This window comes from Pelobates fuscus, chromosome 6, assembly GCF_036172605.1.
Source record: "Pelobates fuscus isolate aPelFus1 chromosome 6, aPelFus1.pri, whole genome shotgun sequence".
In the NCBI taxonomy this organism is placed as follows: Eukaryota; Metazoa; Chordata; class Amphibia; order Anura; family Pelobatidae; genus Pelobates; species Pelobates fuscus.
In genome coordinates this window covers 248,577,077-248,600,020 of record NC_086322.1, presented here as the reverse complement: position 1 = coordinate 248,600,020, position 22,944 = coordinate 248,577,077, and the positions used below count along the sequence as shown (strand labels likewise).

Below are 22,944 nucleotides of genomic sequence, written 5' to 3'. Positions count from 1 at the left end.
CTGAAGTCCCTGATCTATTTACCATCTGGCAATGCTCCTGCTGTTTCACTTTCTGCCTTTGGTGAATTTTACAATCTCCTGTGTCAAAACTGATTTTAAATATAACACTCTTGCCTGTTCTATCAGAAAAAAAGTAACATATAAATAAAATGTACATGTACACTTGAAGAAGCCCCTTGTTTGGCAAAATGCGTTTTGTGTGTTTTACTATTGTTTTTAGGCATTAACGTTTATTTGGCTTACATCTATTTTATAGTGCAAGACCATGTATTATACTTTTATGCTTGTTATTATTTTTATTGTGGTTTTTTTTTTTATTGTACTTGGCACTTTTAAAACTCCTTAGGTATCTACTCTACTCGACATCCAATACCTGGCATGGATTGCCTTCAGGAGAATATACTCAGCATTATATCCTTGGGGGAAAACATACCACCCAATTATAATGATTGATTTCTTAGTGCTTATCCTATCTTTTGTATTTGCTATGTAAATACAATAACTTGGTATTTTTCTATGCTTACCCCAGGAAAACACATCTCAGGCTGGTTGCTTGGAGGACTGTTGAGATCTTCTAATGAAATATCACTTGAAAGCATTTGTGGACCATCTACAGGTTCCATAAAACCAGAGGAACTGAGATAGCCATCAGTCTCACAATCCGCTGCAAAGAGGCACAAAGGGAAATATTATTTAGCTCCTTCTGTTAAAAGAACTAGCAAACCATTTTAAGTAGTTTGTCATAAAATAGGGAATTGTCAGCATTATAAGACTGCCCTCTCATTTTCTGCACAGATCATTTGTAAGTTTCACTTTCCCAATATCTGTCCAATCATGGACAGAAAAGGTAGGTTGTAATAGTTAAACTGGCAATATACACTGGCAGTACACCCCTCACATTTTTGTAAATATTTTATTACATCTTTTCGTGTGACAACACTGAAGAAATGACACTCTGCTAAAGTAGTAAGTGTACAGACTGTATAACAGTGTAAATTTGCTGTCCCCTTAAAATAACAACACTGATGTCTAAACCGTTAGCAACAAAAGTGGAAATATCCAAATTGGGCCCAATTAGCCATTTTCCCTCCCCGGTATCATGTGACTTGTTAGTATTACAAGGTCTCAGGTGTGAATGGGGAGCAGGTGTTTTAAATGTGATGTTATCGCTCTCACACTCTCTCATACTGGTCACTGGAAGTTCAACATGGCATCTCTTGGCATGAACTCTCTGAGGATCTGAAAAAAAGAATTGTTGCTCTACACAAAGATGACCTATGTTATAAGAAGATTGCCAACACCCTGAAACTGAGCTGCAGCACAGTGGGCAAGACCATACATTGTCGACCAAAGAAGTTGACTGCACATGCTCAGTGTCATATCCAGAGGTTGTCTTTGGGAAATAGACATATGAGTGCTGCCAGCATTGCTGCAGAGGTTGAAGGGTTGGGGTGTCAGCCTGTCAGTGCTCAGACCATACGCCGCAAATTGGTCTGCATGGCTGTCGTCCCAGAAGAAAGCCTCTTCTAAAGATGATGCACATGAAAGCCTGCAAACAGTTTGCTGAAGACAAGCAGACTAACGACATGTCCTGGGGTCTGATGAGACCAAAAAAAAACTTATTTGGTTCAGATGGTGTCAACCAGGTGAGGAGTACAAAAACAAGTGTGGTAGGAGTGTCATGGTCTGGGCCTGCATGAGTGCTGCCGGCACTGGGGAGCTACAGTTCACTGAGGGAACCATGAATGTCAAAATGTACTGTGACATATTGAAGCAGAGCATGATCCCCTCCTTTCGGAGACTGGGCCGCCAACATGATAACGACCCCAAACACACCTCCAAGACGACCACTGTGTTGCTAAAGAAGCTGAAGGTAAAGTTGATAGACTGTCCAAGCATGTCTCCATACCTGAATCCTATTGAGCATCTGTGGGGCAGCTTCAAACAGAAAGTGAGGGAGCGCAAGGTCTCTAACATCCACCAGCTCCCTGATGTTGTCATGGAGGAGTGGAAGAGGACTCCAGTATCATGTGACCTGTGAAGCTCTGGTGAACTCCATGCCCATGAGGTTTAAGGCAGTGCTGGAAAATAATGGTGGCCACACAAAATATTGACACATTGGGCCCAATTTGGACATATCCACTTAGGGGTGTACTCACTTTTGTTGCCAACGGTTTAGACATTAATGGCTGTGTGTTGAGTTATTTTGAGGTGACTGCAAATGTACACTGTTATACAGTCTGTACACTTACTACTTTACATTGTAGCAGAGTGTCATTTCTTCAGTGTTGTCACATGAAAAGATACAATAAAATATTTACAAAAATGTGAGGGGTGTACTCACTTTTGTGAGATACTGTACCTGGAAAACCCGACAATATCCTCTTAAAGGGAATCTCCAGTGCCAGGAAAACAATCCGTTTTCCTGGCACTGGAGGGTCCCTCTCCCTCCCACCCCCCAATCCCCGGTTACTGAAGGGGTGAAAACCCCTTCAGTCACTTACCTGAGGCAGCGGCGATGTCCCTCGACGCTGTTTCCGCCTCCGCGATGCTCCTCCAATCCATTGCGTCGGCCGGGGGCGAGACTGATCTCGCCCACCGGCCGAGGGGACCTAATGCTTTCCTATGGGGTTTTCAGCGATGCGTGAGGACGTCCTGCGATGCTCTAGCACAGGTTTCCTGTGCTAGAAACCAGGAAGTTCCCTCTAGTGGCTGTCTAATAGACAGCCACTAGAGGTGGAGTTAACCCCGCAAGGTAATTATTGCAGTTTATAAAAAACTGCAATAATTACACTTGCAGGGTTAAGGGTAGTGGGAGTTGGTACCCAGACCACTCCAATGAGCAGAAGTGGTCTGGGTGCCTAGAGTGTCCCTTTAAAGCAGCACTGTCATGGCCGAATCAATTTTTTTTAACACCCCCTCCCGACTCTACCCCTAGTGCCCCCCAAATTTTTTTTCAACTTTATTTTGTGCCTGGACCTAGGTCCTGGGTGCTGCCATCTTTGTGGGCAGATGAAGACCCTGTGGGACATAACATCTGCGCACACTAGATAGCGCGGTGAAATTCCGGTGCATGCCCAGTTAAACACTTGGGCATTTACTATTGTCAGAAATTCAAACGGGAATTTTGTCCCCCCCATTGTCACATAGGTGGGGGCTGGGGGTGACAATATGTCATCCCCACTTTTGTCATTTAGGGCCCTCACCCACCTTTGCAGGGGATGGGTAGGGGCTCGGGGAGGACACTATGGCCCCTCTGCTAGTTAATAGATGCCATGGAGGCCATTTATTTAAAGGGGGGCCACAGGCTGCTCACTGCTTAGTAGACATGCCCCTACTCGCAGCATAGTGAGTAGGGGCAGTCTCCATTATTTACTAATACTAAGTAATTTTACTTACCAATTTTGGTCTTTCAAACTTTTGGTAGATAGCTCCCTGATACCGTGGGAATTATGGAGCTATCTAGTAAGCGGCTGCAAGATGCAAACGCTGCACGGATCATAATTTCATCCATTCAAATGAAATTTTGAACCTAGCTATATGTATGTCATCCTAACACAAATGAACAAACTATACTCATTCTGTTAGGATGAAATTCTGTGGTTTCGCCAACGTCCTGACAGGAGGTTCGGGAACACTGAAAGGAAGCATCGCAAGATCACGGAGCAAAGGGTGACTATTGTGGGAAAATGTCTTTGACCACAGGAAGTGGGTCAAAGCTGATCAAGCGTCCCAAACATACATAAGACAAAGTAGTCCCAACTTTGTCTTATGTTTTAAAGAACACTAGATCAGAAAGGAAAAAAAATGAACAGATGCTGAGAGAGGAAGAGAAGAGGAAGCGATTGGGGAAAGGTAAGTTCGGCATGACAGTGCCGCTTTAAGAGTTATATTGTAAAATATTACAAATATCCCAAGTTACCATATAAGTAATATTACAGTTTTACATTTTGCTTATAATATATGTAAAGCAAAGAAAAGTGGCATTAAAGACACACTTAAGAGTTATGTTGTAATATAGCTAATCAAAAGAATAAGATACCCAAGAGTTTACTTCTTGGGATCTACACACCAGTAGTTTCCAAAGGGCTTAACCCCAATAATAATAACACAGGAAAGATTCACCTAATCCACAATAAAGTGGACAAGGTAAAAACTGGAAAAATGTAATCAGTATACTCACTGAGGTAAATGGGATCACAGTCCACTCTGCATGCACCAATACATACACAAACCACATATATCCCCAGTTCAAGTGAACTATACTACCTGTGTAAGGCTACTCCTCTACCTAATATAGATAATGGATAACTTGGATTATCCATACAGGTGCTTAAAATTTTAATATACAAGCTTTATTAATTAGGCTTATTTGTAGCACTTTTGATAACCCGTTGTAGTTAAGTAGTGAACTGGAAAATAAACCATTGTACCAAGGTAGACAAGAGGTTAAACCATAGTATTAGTGTTATAAAAACAGGGATTAACTAGAGGTTAAACCATAGTTCTGTCCGAATAAAGCAGCAAATTAATAGTACTTTTGTGAGCCCTTGGTATGTAAATAGTGCACTGGAAAAGTATACCAGTGTACCCATGTAGACAAGGGGTTAAACCATGGTCTAAGTGTTAAGTAACAGAGATTGACTAAAGGTTAGACCATGGTACTATCCAAGTGAAGCATGAATAAACATATATTGGATAATAGAGTACTATAGTATATTCAGCTAAAACCTAAAATATTCACACACAAAAAAGTACAATGTACAGGAAAGTGATACAGATAATGGGTCGACAGTAAACTGACTGAATAGGTAGAGGAGTAACAGAATAAAGAAGTGAAAAATAAAATTAAAAAAACTAGTGAGAGTGAGGCATGTCTATAAATCATATAGACATTCTACAGTGATAAGTGCCCTAAACACATTCCAAACAAAACGGCCAACGCGCGTTTCAGTGCAGTATAATGTGCACCTTCATCAGGGAAAGACCTATAGTTAATCCCCGTTTTTTAACACTAATACTATGGTTTAACCCCCCCTTGTCTACCTTGGTACACTGGTTTATTTTCCAGTGCACTACTTACCTACAAAGGGTTATCAAAAGTGCTACAAATAAGCCAAATGAATAAAGCTTGTATAATAATATTTTAAGCACCTGTCTGGATAATCCAATGGTTATCCATTATCTATACTAGATAGAGGAATGCCTTAAATGGCTAGTATAGTTCACTTGCACTGGGGATATATGTGGTTTGTGTATGTATTAGTGCATGCAAAGTGGACTGTGATCCCATTTACCTCAGGATACTGATTCCATTTTTCCAGTTTTTACCTCATCCAATTTATTGTGGATTAGGTTAATCTTTCCTGTGTTATGTTATATATCCCAAAGTTGAAAAATAAGTAAATATAATAACTACAACTAATGTACGTTGTGCTCAAATGTTTGCATACCCTTGAAGAATTGGTAATATATGTACCATTTTTAAAGAAAACATGAATAAGCAGGCAAAACACATTTCTTTTTTTTTTTTTATGGGATTCATATTCAACTGTAGGTTATTACAGAACGGCACAAGCATAAAACAAAACATTGCAACAAACAAAAAAATGAAATGGCCCCTGTTCAAAAGTCTGCATACCCTTAGTTCTTAATACTGTCTGTGTATTGCCCCCTTTAGCAGCAATGACACCGTGCAGTCTTTTGTAATAGTTGTCTATGAGGCTCCTTATTCTTGCAGGTGGTATAGTTGCCCATTCGTCTACGCAAAATGCCTCCAGGTCATGCAAAGTCTTTGGTCATCTTGCATGAACTGTATGTTTGAGATCTCCCCAGAGTGGCTCAATGATATGAAGGTCAAGAGACTTTGATGGCCACTGCAGAAGCTTCACCTTTTTCCACTGTAACCACTGGAGGGCAGGGCCGGATTAAGAGCACAGTGGGCCTGGTGCTGACAATTATGATGGGCCTAATTACGGAATCTTATCGACCAAAAACACTAAAACCTCCCAAGCGTAATGTATCTGATGGAGATGGTGCTGGAGGGAAACTCATAGAATGCAGCTATAAGAAAACACATACTCTATGCTAATCTCTCTCTGATTTATGCTTTCATCTTTCAAGTAAATCCATAACCCCTAACAGCAGTGTCCAGTGAAGCAGGAAGTCAATGGGCAGGGTAAAAGGGTGTGCCACTGGTGCGAATCACGTGACCAGACCTGCCAAAAGGGAGTGAACATGCCCAAAAAAGGGGCATGTTTGTCCAAAGAATTGGAAGGTCAGCCTGGCATGAATGCATGTCAGGCTGCCTGCCAATCATACAGGCTGTCCAACTAAGGGCATACTATGCAGGCAGCACCCTGAGCTTGACATAAATGCGTCTAATGATGCACTCACTCCATGCTTTCCAAGGACTTTACCCTAGCACTCGCTGGTCCACTTGTCTCCTTACCTTCTTACTAGCAGGCAGAAGTTCCTGGTATATAGTCTGAGACAGAGAAAATGTGTATGTAGTGAGTATAGAAGAAAGGGAACATGCCACAGTGTTAGAGAGACCAAAGTCTGCATTACTTTAACTAATTTCATTGTCAGCCAGTCCACACAAGTTTGTTCCCATACATCCCTCTTAAGCTTCCAAACTTAAAGGGACACTATAGTCACCAGAACAACTACAGCTTATTGTATTTGTTCTGGTAAGTAGAATCATTCCATTCAGGCTTTTTGCAGTAAACACTGTCTTTTCAGAGAAAATAACTCCTTTGGCCGCTCCTTAGATGGCTGCTAGAGGTTCTTCATGGGGCAGTACTGCCTAGTGTGCAGCACTGCCATTCAGTGTCTCCACCCTCTGCATGCAGACACTGAACTTTCCTCATAGAGATGCATTGATTCAATTTATCTTTATGGGGAGATGCTGATTGGCCAGGGCTATGTTGGACTTGTGCTGGCTCTGCCCCTGATCTGCCTAGTTGACAGTCTCAGGCAATCCTATGGGGAAGTATTGTAATTTGCTCAGAGCACCACTTCTGATGAGGTCAGCAGACAGTCAGTTCAGAGGCAGAGCCAGCAGCTGCAGACTTGAATACAAGTAAGATTTTACTATATTTAGGGAGGCAAGGAGGGGCCAGGGTTGTGGTTTTAACATAATAGGGTCAGAAATACATGACTGTGTTCCTGACCCTATAGTGCTCCTTCAAGCAAGAGTATGTGAAGAGTAGTTAAGGTTGCCACCTTTCTTGGAAAAAAAATACCATCCTTAATCATTGGTATAATTAATTAGTTATGCGTGACATCACATGATGTAAATCACAAGGAGTGACATCAGAGACAATTCTGTAAAATCAACAACAAACTACTCACAGTTTGATTCTGTGGTATAGATGGATTGCTCCCAGTGTCTCCCTATCTCCCAGTGTCTCAGTCTCGCAAGTCACCCAGTTTCTCAGTGTCCCTATGTATCACAGTGTCCCCATGTCGCCCAGTCCCCTAGTCTCCCAGTGTCTCAGTTTCCCCATTTCTCCCAGTGTCCCAATGTCTCAGTGTGTCCCCATGTCACTAGGATACTGGGGACACAGTGAGACATGGGGACACTGAGAGACATGGGGACACTGAGACATTTAGGGAAACTGGGAGAAATGGGGACACTGAGACACTAGGCACACAGACACTGGGAGACATTGGGACACTGAAACATTTGAGGACACTAAGACACTAGGGACACAGAGATATGGGAACACAGAGACACTGGGAGACTAGGGGACACTGGCTGGGAGACCAACACTTGAGGACACTGGGAGACATGGGGAAAGTTGTGGAAATAGACATGGGGACACTGGGACATATAGGGACACTGGGAGACATGGGGACACTAGGCACACTGAGACACTAGGAACACAGACACTGGGAGGCATGGGTACACTGAAACATTTGGGGACACTAAGACACTAGGGACACAGATATGGGAACACAGAGACACTGGGAGACTAGGGGACACTAGCTGGGAGACCAACACTTGAGGACACTGGGAGACATGGGGACAGTTGTGGACATAGACATGGGGACACTGGGACATATAGGGACACTGGGACACATGGGGACACTAGACACACTGAGAGACATGGGACACAGACACTGGAAGACTTGGGCGCACTAGGGACACTGGCTGGGGGACATGGGGACACTGGGAGACATGGGGACATAGTGTATCCGTGTCCCAATGTTTCAGTGTCTCCCAATGTCCCTTTGTCTCACAGCATCCCCATGTGTCTCAGCATCCCCATGTGTCCCAGTGTCTCAGTGTCCCCATGTTTTCCAGTGTCCCCAGGTCTCCCAGTGTCTGTGTCCCCATGTGTCCCAGTGTCTCAGTGTCCCCTAGTGTCAGTGTCCCCTAGTATCTCCATATGTCCCCTAGTGTCTCAGTGTCCCCTAGTGTCTCAGTGTCCCCTAGTGTCTCGGTGTCCCCTAGTGTCTCAGTGTCCCCATGTGTCCCCTTGTGTCCCAGTGTCTCAGTGTCCCCATGTTTTCCAATGTCCCCAAGTGTCTCAGTGTCCCCTAGTGTCAGTGTCCCCTAGTATCTCCATATGTCCCCTAGTGTCTCAGTGTCCCCTAGTGTCTCAGTGTCCCCTAGTGTCTCGGTGTCCCCTAGTGTCTCAGTGTCCCCATGTGTCCCCTTGTGTCCCAGTGTCTCAGTGTCCCCATGTTTTCCAATGTCCCCAAGTGTCTCAGTGTCCCCAGGTCTCCCAGTGTCTGTGTCCCCATGTGTCCTAGTGTCTCAGTGTCCCCTAGTGTCTCCATATGTCCCCTAGTGTCTCCATATGTCCCTTAGTGTCTCAGTGTCCCCTAGTGTCTCCATATGTCCCCTTGTGTCTCAGTGTCCCCTAGTGTCTCAGTGTCCCCTAGTGTCCTCTTGTGTCTCAGTGTCCCCTTGTGTCTCAGTGTCCCCATGTGTCCCTGCTGCCATTCCCCCCATCCCTCACTTACCTGAGCTGTAGAGCTTCTGTCTGGACTCTGTGCTGTGTAGCTGCTCCCCCACGGATCAGTGAGTAGTAGAGAGAGGCAGTGATATGCTGTAACTTCCTATCCCTGCCTCTCTCCACACACAGTGACCCCTACTGGCTGGTGCTGGTATTGCAGAGTAATCTCCATTTATTCTGAGAAAAATACCTGCATTTGTATTGCCGGTATTACTGCAATACCAGCATGGCTAGGCAGCCTCAAATACTGTCTGTGCCAATAAAATACCAGTCAGGTGGCAAACCTAAGAGTAGTGTGTAAAAAAAAATTATTATTATTTTTTTTTTTTAAATGGGCCTATTCCATGGGCCTGGGCCTGGAGCTGCAGCTCCATCAGCCCCTACGTTAATCCGGCCCTGCTGGAGGGTCAACATGGCCTTGTGCTTAGGGTCATTGTCATGTGCCCCAGTGAATTCAGAGTGTGTGTTTGTGTAGTGGATGTATTATGTGTATAGTGAATGTAGAGTGTTTGTTAGTGAATGTAGTGTGTGTATAGTGAATGCAGAATGTGTTTGTGTAAGGGATGTAATGCATATAGTGGATGCAGAGTGTGTGTTTGTTAGTGAATGTAGTGTGCGTATAGTGAATGCAGAATGTGTTTGTGTAGTGGATGTAGTGTGTATAGTGACCGCAGAGTGTGTGTTTGTGTAGTGGATGTAGTGTATATAGTGAGTGCAGAGTGTGTGTTTGTATAGTGGGTGTAGTGTTATTAGTGAATGCAGAATGTGTTTGTGCAGTGGATGTAGTGTGTATGGTGAATGCATAGTGTGTTTGTGTAGTGGATGTAGTGTGTATGGTGAATGCATAGTATGTTTGTGTAGTGGATGTAGTGTGTATAGTGAATGCAGAGTGTGTGTTTGTGTAATGGATGGAGTGTGTGTAGTGAATGTAGAGTGTGTTTGTGTAGTGGATGGAGTGTGTGTAAAGTGAATGCAGAATGAGCTGTTGGACACTGCAGCCAGTCGTCGGGGCCCGCAGCACACTCTGACTTTACTTCCCAGCAGCTCCCCGGTCATTAACTCTTGCGAGTCTCGCCTGTGTGCCACGCGAAGCGTTGCCATGGTAACCTGTGGAAACACTCTGACAGCTGCGGGGGTCGCAAGCTTTAGAGACAGGGGAGTTGCTGGGGAGTTGCTGGGAAGTAAAGTCAGAGTGTGCTGCGGGCCCGTCTGCAGCGAACATATATATATATATATTTATATATATATATATATATATATAGAAGGCGTATGCCTGAAGTTGTGGGAGGGATTTTAAGCCTATTTAAACCCAGCAAACCCCTTACTTACCTGTCTTCGACGATTTCGGAAATTCCCTCCCACCACACCCTCTTATATATCATTATATCCGGGTGGGCCCTCTTTTGCAGGCCTAACCTCGCGTCGGTTTCGGCACACCTCAACCGACTCTTATTTATAGAAACTACACACATTTTAATGTGCGCCCTGTTTCACAATCCCGTACACAAATATATATATATATATATATATATATATATATATATTGAAAATCGCTATATATATGTGTACATAGGCAATGTGGGGCCCGGAATTCCCAGATCAGTCCAGGCCCCCCATGACAACCGCAGGGCAGTTGACAACCATCATGGTTGTCATGCCCTGATAACGGCCCTGGTTGTGACCATAAAGCTCTATTTTGGTCTTGTCACTCCAAATTACAGTGTACCAGAAGTTGTGTGGCGTGTCAAGATGTTGTCAGGTATTTTGTAACTGGGCTTTTTTGGGGACATTGGCGCAGTAAAGGCTTCTTTCTGGCGACTGGACCATGCAGCTCATTTTTGTTCAAGTATCGTCGTATTGTGCTCCTTGAAACAACCACACCGACTTTTTCCAGAGCAGCCTGTATTTTTACTGAGGTTACCTGAGGGTTTTTCTTTGTATCCCAAACAATTCTTCTGGCAGTTGTGGCTGACATCTTTCTTGATCTACCTGACCTTGGCTTGGTATCATGAGATCCCTGAATTTTCCACTTCTTCGTAACTGATTGAACAATACAGGCTGGCATTTTCAAGGCTTTGGATATCTTTTTATACCCTTTTTCCATCTTTATAAAGTTTCATTACCTTGTTATGCAGGTCTTTTGACAGTTCTTTTCTGCTCCCCATGGCTTAGTATCTAGCCTGGTTAGTGCATTCATGCGAGGGCTAATAAACTCATTGACTATTTAAACACAGACACTAATTGCAATTTAATTGCAATTGTGGGAAATTATCCTTTATTTGCCATTTTAACCTGAGTATGTCACCTTGTGTGTTTGTAACAAGGCCAAAAATTCAAGGGTATGTAAACTTTTGATCAGGGCCATTTGGGCAATTTCTGTTATCATTATGATTTAAAAAGAAATCAAACAACGATGTTATAATAAATGACTTCATATGATCACTATCCTTCAATAAAATACATTTTTTACATGGTCAGTCATATTTTCGAAATCAATGCCAAAATTTCACAATTTCTGCCAAGGTATGCAAACTTTTGAGCACAACTGTACATACTAAAATAAAATAAAAAATACATTATTTTTTTCTATATAATACTTTTTCATACTTAGTGCTTACATGTTGCAGAGGAGTAGCATGTGTGTCTGAAGTTGAAGGGATGATGTTGGTCGGCCTCCGGTTCCTCTGGCTCAGGTAGGAAAGTTCCACTAGATATTAAGTCACTAGAATCAGTATTTGTGGGTAGTGTAGTAGCTACAGAGGTAGCATCAGAGGTTAAGACTGTACTGGAACTTTGTGGACCTCTAAGCTGCTCGAGAAGTTTAAGAATATTCTTTTGTTTCTCTTCCTCCTTCTTTTTCAAGTCCTCCTGAGCCCGCCTCACCTTTTCTCTTTTCCGCTTTATTGCTAGCACTCTATCACGTATGGCTTTTGACACCAACTTGTAGTCAGCTTCACATACAAAGTTGAGTACCACCTGCTCAACATATCAAGTGACAAAGTAAATTAACATTGTTGAAGAAAACAATATGTATTCACTACTACATATTTAATCTACATCTGAACTACAAATGTAGAAACTGCTCTCACTACTATTTTTTTTATTTATATTTATATTCATTTTAAACAGTGATGTTTGATTAATAAAATGACTGTTGGGTGGATAATAGTCACATATATCCATATTCATATAGATACAAACAAAAGTAAAAAAAAAAATAAGAAAAAAAGAATATTACATAACTGGAAATTGTAGGTTTACTCCAAGCACCATGGCCACTTCACTAATTTAACATTGTCATGGTGCCTGGAGAATGCATACAGACTTTAACCTTTCTTCACCTCCAGCCACATCATTGGAGTGTGATGTGCCAATCTGCATGGTGACTCCTGAGGGACTAATGTGAATCTAGGTGACTAATATGAATCTTGTGCAATTGACCATTGGAAAAACAGTCCCATCTTCAAGCTACCCATGCCCTCAATTCTGCCCTTGACATTGGCAGTGGACAGGGACGGGCTGACAGCTTTCTGGGCCACCGGGCAAAATTACATCCTGGGCCCTTCAAAGACCAAATATTAATTATTAAAAGGGACACTATAGTCACCAGAACAACTACAGCTTAATGTAGTTGTTATGGTATCTACAGCCAATCCTTGCAGGCTCTTTAATGTTTGGTTTCTTTGACATACTGCACTGTTATGTGTTTAATTTTGGTAGACAGCCACTGAGGGCAGATTTAGAGCTGTAATGTAAACATTGTTTACATTGCAGCAATAAGTGCAATAGGGAGACAGCACCCAGACCATTTGAATGAGTTGAAGTGGTCTGGGTGCCTAAAGTGTCCCTTTAACCCCGTAAAGGTAATTATTGCAGTATTTAAGAAACTGCAATAATCACCTTCCAGGTTGTTAGTTGACTTCAGGTCGCCTGACACTGGACGTCCTCACGCAATGCAGCAACCAGCATCCAGCAACATGTAAAACCCCATAGAAAAGCATTATACATGCTTTCCTATGGAAAATGTGCCGTACTAGTGCGCCTTTGGTCTCAAGAGTGGAGGTGGAGCCTGAACCAGCGCCGAGTGACATAGTGCGCTTCCCTCCTTCCGGATCACTCAAATCTTGCTCCCACCTGGCCGGTGCACCTTAGGCGACTGCCTAAGTCACCTATAAGACGCGCCGGCCCTGGGAGCAACAATAAGTGGGCTCCAGACTGACAGATTAGCTATATGCAGCACTCACCAAGGGGCGAAGTTGGCAAAACTCCACTTTCCTTGATGCAAACTCCATTTTGACTGATAATCCTCCCCTGGCTACACATTTTGAATAATATTCGGGAATTCATTGGGAAAAGCTTTGTTATTAGAAATAATCAGCATGGCTTTATGAACCAAAGGTCATGTTAACCTAATTGCATTCTACAAAGAAGTAAGTAAAAGTATAGATCAGGGTAGAACTTTGGCTTAAGGATAGAGTACAATGAGTGGTCATTAATGGTACATTTTAAGCTGGACAAAAGTGTTAAGTGTTGTCCCTCAGGGTTCTGTTTTGGGACTGCTTCTTTTTAACATATTTATAAATGATCTTGAAATGGGCATTGAAAGCCATGTTTTAGTGTTTGCAGACGACACAAAACTCTGTAACCAAAATAGCAGATTCAATTTAATGAAGAGAAATGCAAAGTTCTGCACTTCAGGGTAAAGAATGCACAAGCAACTTACACCCTAAATGGTAGTGAATTAGGGATAACAACACACGAGAAGGATTTGTAAATTGTAGACAACAAATCAGGCAGCAGTATGCAATGTCAATCGGCAGTTGCTAAGGCCAGTAAGGTTTTATCATGTATAAATAGGGGCATGGATACTCAGGATGAAAATATAATTTTGCCTCTTTATAAATAGCTGGTAAGACAACTAGAGATGTCCCGAACGGTTCGCTGGCGAATAGTTCCTGGAGAACATAGCTTGTTCGCGTTCGCCACGGACGGCGAACATATGCAATGTTCGGTTCGTCATCATTGAGTAAACTTTGACCATGTACCTCACAGTCAGCAGACACATTCCAGCCAATCAGCAGCAGACCCTCCCTCCCAGACCCTCCCACCTCCTAGACAGCATACAATTTAGATTAATTCTGAAGCTGCATTCTTTTTTTTTCGTATTATTTTTTTTTTTTTACACAGAAGTGTGTTATATTTGAGCATGCTAGGCTGAACGTGCATATATCATGGCTAGTTGCACTGAGGGTATGAGTATATAGCAGTACATTGTTGTGAAAGATGGCTGTCATGTTTAGGGTGTAGCTTGCACGTTATCAACTGTGTATTTATATCAGCAGCTCCACCACTAGTTATAAATCAAGTGTAAGTCGCCCCATGAGATGAGACTAGTGAATAACATAATACATGAACAGTTAAGGTAAAGGCATGTAAGGAACTACGACAATAAACTCTTTAGGAGGTGAAATAATGACATGTTTAAATGCTTGCTACTTTACGATTAGTTAATGTGCAGAGAGCAGTTCATGTGATCAAAGGCATGGTGTGGAGGATCGGCTATAGTGGGACATGCTTGGTAGGCTGCTGTTTACTGCTTGTGCTCATCTGATCCCTTCTGGGCGCCAGGTGCAGACCCTGGGAGTCCCTGATACCTGGAACAACAAAGGCAAGTCTCTGGCTGAGTGCCGGGTTCGCGGCTTGAGGTGGTCCAGATCTGTCCAGGTGGTGCTTCACGTCCAGTGCGGGATTGTGGTGGCTTAAGGTGAAGGCGAGTGCTTGACGTGGGGCAGGCTCTGCATTTCTGTTTGTGCCTCCGGTCCCGTCTTCGATGCCTTTTGCGTTGGTGGATTTTAATGGGGACTGCTTCGCTTAGATGTGGTGGAGCTTGTTGGGGCTGTAGTGGAGCTTGTTGGGGCTTCCTGCTTGTTATTTGCTTCCAAAATTGATTAAAGAGTCTGTCCAGCTTAGACTCAATATCCTGCAATGCTTTGCTGGTACCAGGAGGACACGCGGCTGCCGCCATATTGGGAGAGTCGCAGATGAGTATGTCAGCCTGGGCGGCTGTGCTCTGTGCGTCCATTAGCTCCAGACAGCCTCTCAGGGGTGGACCAGGATAACCCCCACCGGTTTGAGGGGGGCGGGGGGGGTAACGGAGCTCCTGCCGGGAAGTAGTCGCTCCTGGGCATCCCAGGATCAGGAGATCGGCCGCCTCTCCCACCCGGTGAGCACCAGGCCAAACTTGCCACGCGGAGGTAAGTAAGACTCTGTCGAGTTGCTGACCGCTATTAAGCATGTCGGGTCGGTCAGGTAGGAGCAACATTGCTGGGTCATCCCCTTCTGGGGTGAAATTCGCTTGTTGATAGCTGCTTAAAGTGAGATATTGAGGGAGCTCACACGAAGTGCGTCTTTCCTCCATGACAGCTAGGCCCCGGCCCCGGAAGCTGCATTCTTAGTGAGAGGCGGGACAGTGTAGCTGCTGCTGATTTAATAGGGAAATCGATAGCTAGGCTAGTGTATTCAGTGTCCACTACAGTAGTGAAGGACTCATCTGATCTCTGCTGTAAGGACAGCACCCCAAAAAGCCCTTTTTAGGGCTAGAACATCAGTCTGCTTTTTTTTTTTTGTGTGTAATCTAATTGCAGTTGCCTGCCTGCCAGCGTGTGTGTCAGGCTCACAGCGTATACTGTGCCCACTTGCCAAGTGCCACCACTCATATCTGGTGTCACAATAGCTTGCATTTAAAAAAACAACAACTTTTTTGACTGTAATATAATAGCAGTCAGTTTCCTTCACACGTGTGCGTTTCAGGACCTGCCAGGGCACAGTGTCACACCAGTGCAACTCATATCTGGTGTAACAGTAGTGTACATTAAAAAAAAAATACAGGGGGCTTGTTGTCACCTTTCGGGGACCCTTGGTGTTGTACGTGGCTGGGTGGAGGAAGAGACCTTCAATGACATCAGTGAGGACAAGGAATGGGACATGGCTAGCTTGGCATCCAACCTTGTGCAAATGGGGAGTTTGCGGTTGTGCAAATGGACTGTTTGCGGTTGTTTGCGGTGCGTTAAACGACACGGGAGATATACTGTTATGCAGCCTACTGTGGTAAAAGTGGGGGAGAAGCGGCCTATCTCCCTGTTCATGGACTCTCAGTCTTACTGTACTCCTACCTCCCCCCCCCCCCTTTGTACCGGTGGGGGATATACCAGCCCCCACTGGTCACTCTTGTGTCCTTGCCTTGGGACTGCTGAAGGTATACTGTCTACACCGTACAATCAAGATGGCGGCTGACCCTTTACTGGACACGCTGGGCCTGGATACACCCAAAGGGCCTCACAGTGCAATTAATAAATCAATCTTGCAGGCTCTTTGAGCCTTTCTGGAAGAGGATTCAGGAGCGTTCACAGGCAGCCATTCCTAAGCGACAGGTGGATGCGGAGGGAGAAGACCTATCTGAGCGGAGCAGGCCTCCGTCAGGCGACGCTATCAAACGTGCACCTACTTACCCTACTGCCCGCCAGCCTGGACGGAGAGCCCCTCAAAGCATAGCCTCCAAGCAACATCACACACAGAAGTGGAGGATCATACGCTGGAAACAGCACATCCGGACCCTCCGCTTACCCAGGACAGGGAAAGGACTTGGCCCCTAGAGGTTTCAGAGTCAGTGGTCCGAAGATGCAGGTCCTCCTACAAGCCTGGAGTCCCTTAGCCTGCTATACTGCAGTTGTTCCAATCCTGAACGCTCCTATACCTCACTCACTCATGGTGCTGAAAGGGATCGGCTGATTTCACTTCTGAGCCCACATCCAGAGCTTCACTCTAATTATGGTGACAGCAGAGTCTGAGTCAAGTTAATTGAGCACAGTTATTTTTCCGTTAACGCATTTATATTTTACGTTTTTATGATTGCCGTTGGGGTGTGCAACCTATTGCATAAGGGTGTGCACCCTAAAGCACAAACACACACAATATATATATATATATATATATGTGGACTTTCATCAGGATTAATAAACATTCAAAAACATGTTACATATAAAGGAATGCAATAATTGTAATAAGTGTGTGTAACTCACCCCAGGTGCTGATCGTGCTGTTACCGGCGTACTACCTGGCGATGTGTGCATGTGCAATAGTGTGCCTGCCCATTCGTGTGACGTAACCACGTTACGTTGCCGCCGTTGCTATGGGAACGCGGGACAACAGTGTTCCGTCACCATAGTAATACTGAAATCTCACCCGGACACAGTGATCGTAAATTACATGTGCTGGATTTGATAGATAAAGTGCAAAAGATGTAAAGTGCAGAATATGTAATGGAATAGAAGCTGTCATTTACATAAGGGGTCTAAAACTCCCCTGAAATCATAGTGTTGAGGGCAACTATCAAAAGTTGCCATTTAAAGTGTTAAGAGGTGGCTAAAAGTGCCATGTGCTTAAAATACTTAATAGAGTTGCAAATATATGAAGTGCTATATATAAAGTGACAAGTGATTGAAAGTGACAAATAGTGAAATCAATTAAAGTGCTAGTAGTGCATAACCTATACATAACTCTATATATACATATATATTCAAACACATAAAATATTGATATTAAAATATTGATATTGCAAATGGATGGCTAGAAAAACTGTAGAGGTATATATATGTGTGGAAAAAATATATATGTACAAAAAATAGTATATATGTCTTCCATATTTCCAATGGTTTCTCAAATTATTGATAGCACTTAATATTATCGTACTAAACCTCTATTGTACGCAACAATTTGTATATCAAAAATAATCTTAAAAAATTACAGAATAAATATACTAATACATTATATATATTCCATGTATTCTTTGTATTCTTACGCAAGCTAGGGCAAACAATCTGTTAAATTTTTACAGAAACGAATGTAGTGACAACGATTCATTAAGCCCCCTAGGAGAAACAGTATCAAGTTTGTGTATCCAAAACGCCTCTTTGTTTAAAAGTATCTTTCCCCGGTCTCCACCCCTTCTTGATAATGGGATGTGGTCAATCGACACAAATTTCAATGTTGCCAGGGCGTGTCCCAGTTCCAAGAAATGTTTTGCCACTGGTTTGTCCGATTGGCCGTCCCTATAGGCCAACCGTATACTGGACCTGTGTCCCCTGATGCGCTCACATATGGCAGTTTCAGTTTTCCCTATGTAACAAAGACCACATGGACAATTCAATTTATAGATTACGTGTGTAGTTCTACAGGTTATTGTAAACCTAATGGGGTAAACCTTGTTGTTATGTGGGTTATTAAACTTCTTTGCCGGGATCATATGACTGCACGTGACGCATCCTAGGCATCTAACCGATCCCCTTATTTGATCTTTAGATATCCTTTGGTAACTTGCTACAGGGTCCGTATGTATTAAAAGGTCCTTTAAATTCTTGTTCCTTTTAAAACAAACTAACGGTACTTGCTTGAATTCCCTTGGAAGTGTTTCATCACTTGCTAGTATCTTCCAGTTCTTCTTGACTGAGGCTGCTACCCGTGGAGATGCTGGTTGATACAACATGGGGAAAACTAGTTCTGAAGACTTATTTTTCTTCTTCTCTTCGGCGCGCGCACTCTGTGCTTCTTGAAGCGCTTTATCAAGAATTCGGCTATCATAGCCTCTTTGTAAAAATTTAGTCTTCATCTCCAAAATCTGTTTCCCCATAGTGTGGACATCTGAATTATTTCTGATGACTCTCAAAAACTGTGCTTTTGGTAATGAGTCTTTGAGTGCCTGGGGTGTGCACTTTGATAATGTAGTGTAGTATTCCTATCTGTGGGCTTAGTATAAAGAGAATACTGGAGGCTTGTGTCTCCCACCTCTATCTGAAGATCCAGATAATGTACTCTTTCTGTGCTTATCTCTGCCGTAAATCTAACCTGTAGTGGTAGTTGGTTAAGGTCTCGAATCATCTCTTTTGCTTCCTCAAATTATTTATTCCATATGATGAGCAGGTCATCTATAAATCTTTAGTATGATATAATAGTATTGGTATATCGCTCCAATACTTGTTTTTCTTCATAGATGAACATGTACGCATTGGCGTACATAGGCGCCATAGATGACCCCATGGAAGTTCCTGCTATTAGAAGGTACCACGTTTCCTCAAACCTAAAATAATTATTTTGGAGAATTAAGGTGAGGAGTTCTAACACGAACTCTATGGGCAGACCTTTGTATACAGTAGATCTTGTCAAAACTTGTTGCATGGCTTCAACGCCATCTTCATGCAGAATAATCGTATACAAGCTTTGTACATCCATGGTAATGAGGACAGGTTTATGTTCATCATACTGTATCTCTTTAATGCTGGAGATGAGTGTCGGTGTATCTTTAATGCAGGTATGCAATTGTCTTACTGGGTCTTGGAAGAGGTGGTCTAACCATTTAGCGATGGGTTCTAGGACACCTCCTATTGCCGAGACTATATGGCGTCCTGGTGGTCGGTTAGCATCTTTATGAATTTTTGGAATCGTATATATTATGGGAGTGCGTGGGTGTTGTTTAGCAAGAAATTGTCGCAGCTTTAAATCTATGTAGCCTGCTGTCAGGCCCATAGTTAGAATTTCATCTATCTTGTTTTGGATGCTTCTCGTGGTGTCCCCCTCCAGTGGCATATAGGTGTTTAGATCAGCCAATTGTGATTTTAATTCTGTGGCATAATAGCTATAGTCCATTACCACAATGCCTCCCCCTTTGTCTGCTGAGCATATAATGATTGTGGGATCTTCTGCCAAATCCTTGATGATTTTCCTTTGCTGTTTTGTCACGTTCTGTTTTCTTTTATAGTCCTGCAGCATATGTCCCAACGCATCCTGATTCATAACCGACAAAAATGATAGAAGCCTTGTGTGATATTGGGTCAAAGGTGGATTTCACCTGAAAGGATTCTCCCATATTTCCAATATTGCTCCCTCCACTTTCACGTGGGCTGGCAAAAAAATCTTTAAGTCTCATAGTTCTTCCAAATTTGTGCAATTTGATTTTCCATTTAAATTGATCTGGTTTTGATGTAGGCACAAACGGTAGACCCCTAACTAAGAAGGTCTATTTCTGCTGCATCTAAAGACCTAAGTGACAAATTAAATATGGGGATTATCTTCTGCGCTGTGGTTTCCCCTGTGCAAATCTTCTTCCCATTGTGTCCCCTCCTTGTTCTTGATCTACGCTTCCTATGTCTCGGCTTCTCGTCACTGCTCCCCCCATAGTGTCTAAAAAAGGTGCTGTTTTTGCTTGATTAGGCCTATGGATGTCAGTATCCGAAGCTGACTCACCCGAGGTTATATCAACGGTAGATATTTGAGGGTGTTGTATCCTCCTGCGTTGCCTTCTTGGTCTCTGAGTATTTACGTCTGTAAAAGATGCGTCACGTGCAGTCATATGATCCCGGCAAATAAGTTTAATAACCCACATAACAACAAGGTTTACCCCATTAGGTTTACAATAACGTGTAGAACTACACACGGAATCTATAAATTGAATTGTCCATGTGGTCTTTGCTACATAGGGAAAACTGAAACTGCCATATGTGAGCGCATCAGGGGACACAGGTCCAGTATACGGTTGGCCTATAGGGACGGCCAATCGGACAAACCAGTGGCAAAACATTTCTTGGAACTGGGACACCCCCTGGCCATATTGAAATTTGTGGCGATTGACCACATCCCATTATCAAGAAGGGGTGGAGACCGGGGAAAGATACTTTTAAACAAAGAGGCGTTTTGGATACACAAACTTGATACTGTTTCTCCTAGGAGGCTTAATGAATCGTTGTCACTACATTCGTTTCTGTAAAAATATAACAGATTGTTTGCCCTAGCTTGCGTAAAAATACAAAGAATACATGGAATATATATAATGTATTAGTATATTTATTCTGTCATTTTTTAAGATTATTTTTGATATACAAATTGTTGCGTACAATAGAGGTTTAGTACGATAATATTAAGTGCTATCAATAATTTGAGAAACCATTGGAAATATGGAAGACATATATACTATTTTTTGTACATATATAATTTTTCCACACATATATATATACCTCTACAGTTTTTTCTAGCCATCCATTTGCAATATCAATATTTTAATATCAATATTTTATGTGTTTGAATATATATGTTTATATAGAGTTATGTATAGGTTATGCACTACTAGCACTTTAATTGATTTCACTATTTGTCACTTTCAATCACTTGTCACTTTATATATAGCACTTCATATATTTGCAACTCTATTAAGTATTTTAAGCACATGGCACTTTTAGCCACCTCTTAAATGGCAACTTTTGATAGTTGCCCTCAACACTATGATTTCAGGGGAGTTTTAGACCTCTTATGTAAATGACAGCTTCTATTCCATTACATATTCTGCACTTTACATCTTTTGCACTTTATCTATCAAATCCAGCACATGTAATTTACGATCACTGTGTCTGGGTGAGATTTCAGAATTACTATGGTGACGGAATGGTGACGGAACACTGTTGTCCCGCGTTCCCATAGCAACGGCGGCAACGTAACGTGGTTACGTCACACGAATGGGCGGGCACTCTATTGCACATGCGCACATCGCCAGGTAGGACGCCGGTAACGGCACGATCAGCACCTGGGGTGAGTTACACACACTTATTACAATTATTGCATTCCTTTATATGTATGTTTTTTTTTTTTTTTAATTCTTTATTTTTGTTCATATCGCATGTTCACATCTTTTAAACGGCATTACATGGCCAAATGTAGATAACATGGCGTAAAACATTGTACAGGTAAAATCACATTAGCCATATATGCGTAACCGCCTAACATCAGGCTTGTATATGCAACATGAGGTTTTAGATAGGAAAAGTATATGCTTAAGTAAAACTAGAATGAGTGGATATCAATACACACATGGATATCAGTACACACATACTCCGTACATCCTCTACATTTACAGTATTACGTGTTGTTGAGCTTCGTTAGGAAAATGTGTGTTACGCTGTGTTTGTCAGGAGCTTATACAAGGCTAGTTCAGGCGATACCAGGCCCTGTTGGGAGCGATGTGTACAAAGATATATAGTGGAGGGGTGTGGGGGTGAATCTTGGTGTTTTACGGCTTTGGAAGTGTGCCTACGGAGCCAGAGAAATAACAATAGCAACTTCTAAACTGAAAGATTTTGAAACTGAAAGAACAAAAAAAAATGATGACACAAGGAAAGTCTACAGTTAGTTCAGACGGTGTCAAGCTGGAGGGTCCGCCGACCCCGCTGTGCCTCTCCTCGGGACAAATGGGGGGATCTCATCTACTGCCCGTGTTCTTCTCTCATGTGGTGGAGGAACTTCTGCTGAGATTCCCAAAGCTTGAAGAAATGCAGGTACGTCTTGGAGGTTGGAGAGAGGGATCTTCTTGCCGCTCTTTTCTGCCACTAGGTAGTGTGGGCCCCATTTGTACGAGATCTCCGCCTCTCTCAGTAGCCTTGTGGTGGAGCGGAGCGATTGCCTCCATTGCATGGTTGCTCTAGAGAGATCCTTATAAAAGGATAGCTGGGAGCCCTCAAAAGATAGCGAGGGAGATGCTCTCGTGGCACTGAGGACTGCGGATTTATCAGAGTCTCTTTGAAATTGCAATAGCACGTCCCTAGGTGCCTCTGGGGGTGCCTTAGTTGCCTTTGACAGTCGGTGGCATCGGTCGATGACCGCTTGCTTTGCTTGCTTGGGCGTTAATAATGTGGCCATCAGTCGCCGTACATAGTGGGGTAGTTCGTCTGGCGAGACAGACTCTGGTATGCCTCGGATCCTAACGTTGCGAGCTTTGGCTCTGTCCTCTAGGCTCGCCAGTCGTGCGCTCATTTCACTGTTCTTTTTTTGTAGAGCGCGGAGTGCAGCATCAGTGGCTGATTGTGCCAAGTGTGTGCCCCCTAGTTCTCCCTCCACTGCCTGGACCCGGCCTGTCAGCGTGGCGACATCCTCCCTCACT

At 43.1% G+C, this 22,944-nt stretch overlaps 1 protein-coding gene across 2 annotated transcripts in view; it reads right to left on the bottom strand.

Moving 5' to 3' along the window:
• Positions 1–22,944, bottom strand: part of WNK4 (WNK lysine deficient protein kinase 4) — a 353,137-nt gene that overhangs the window by 115,080 nt on the left and 215,113 nt on the right. For both annotated transcript variants that reach the window (XM_063458916.1, XM_063458917.1), the window contains exons 7-8: positions 11,588–11,945; positions 525–664 (exon numbers count right to left, since the gene is read on the bottom strand). In XM_063458916.1, the coding sequence (XP_063314986.1) occupies positions 525–664; positions 11,588–11,945 (498 nt within the window). The remainder of the gene's footprint in view (positions 1–524; positions 665–11,587; positions 11,946–22,944) is intronic.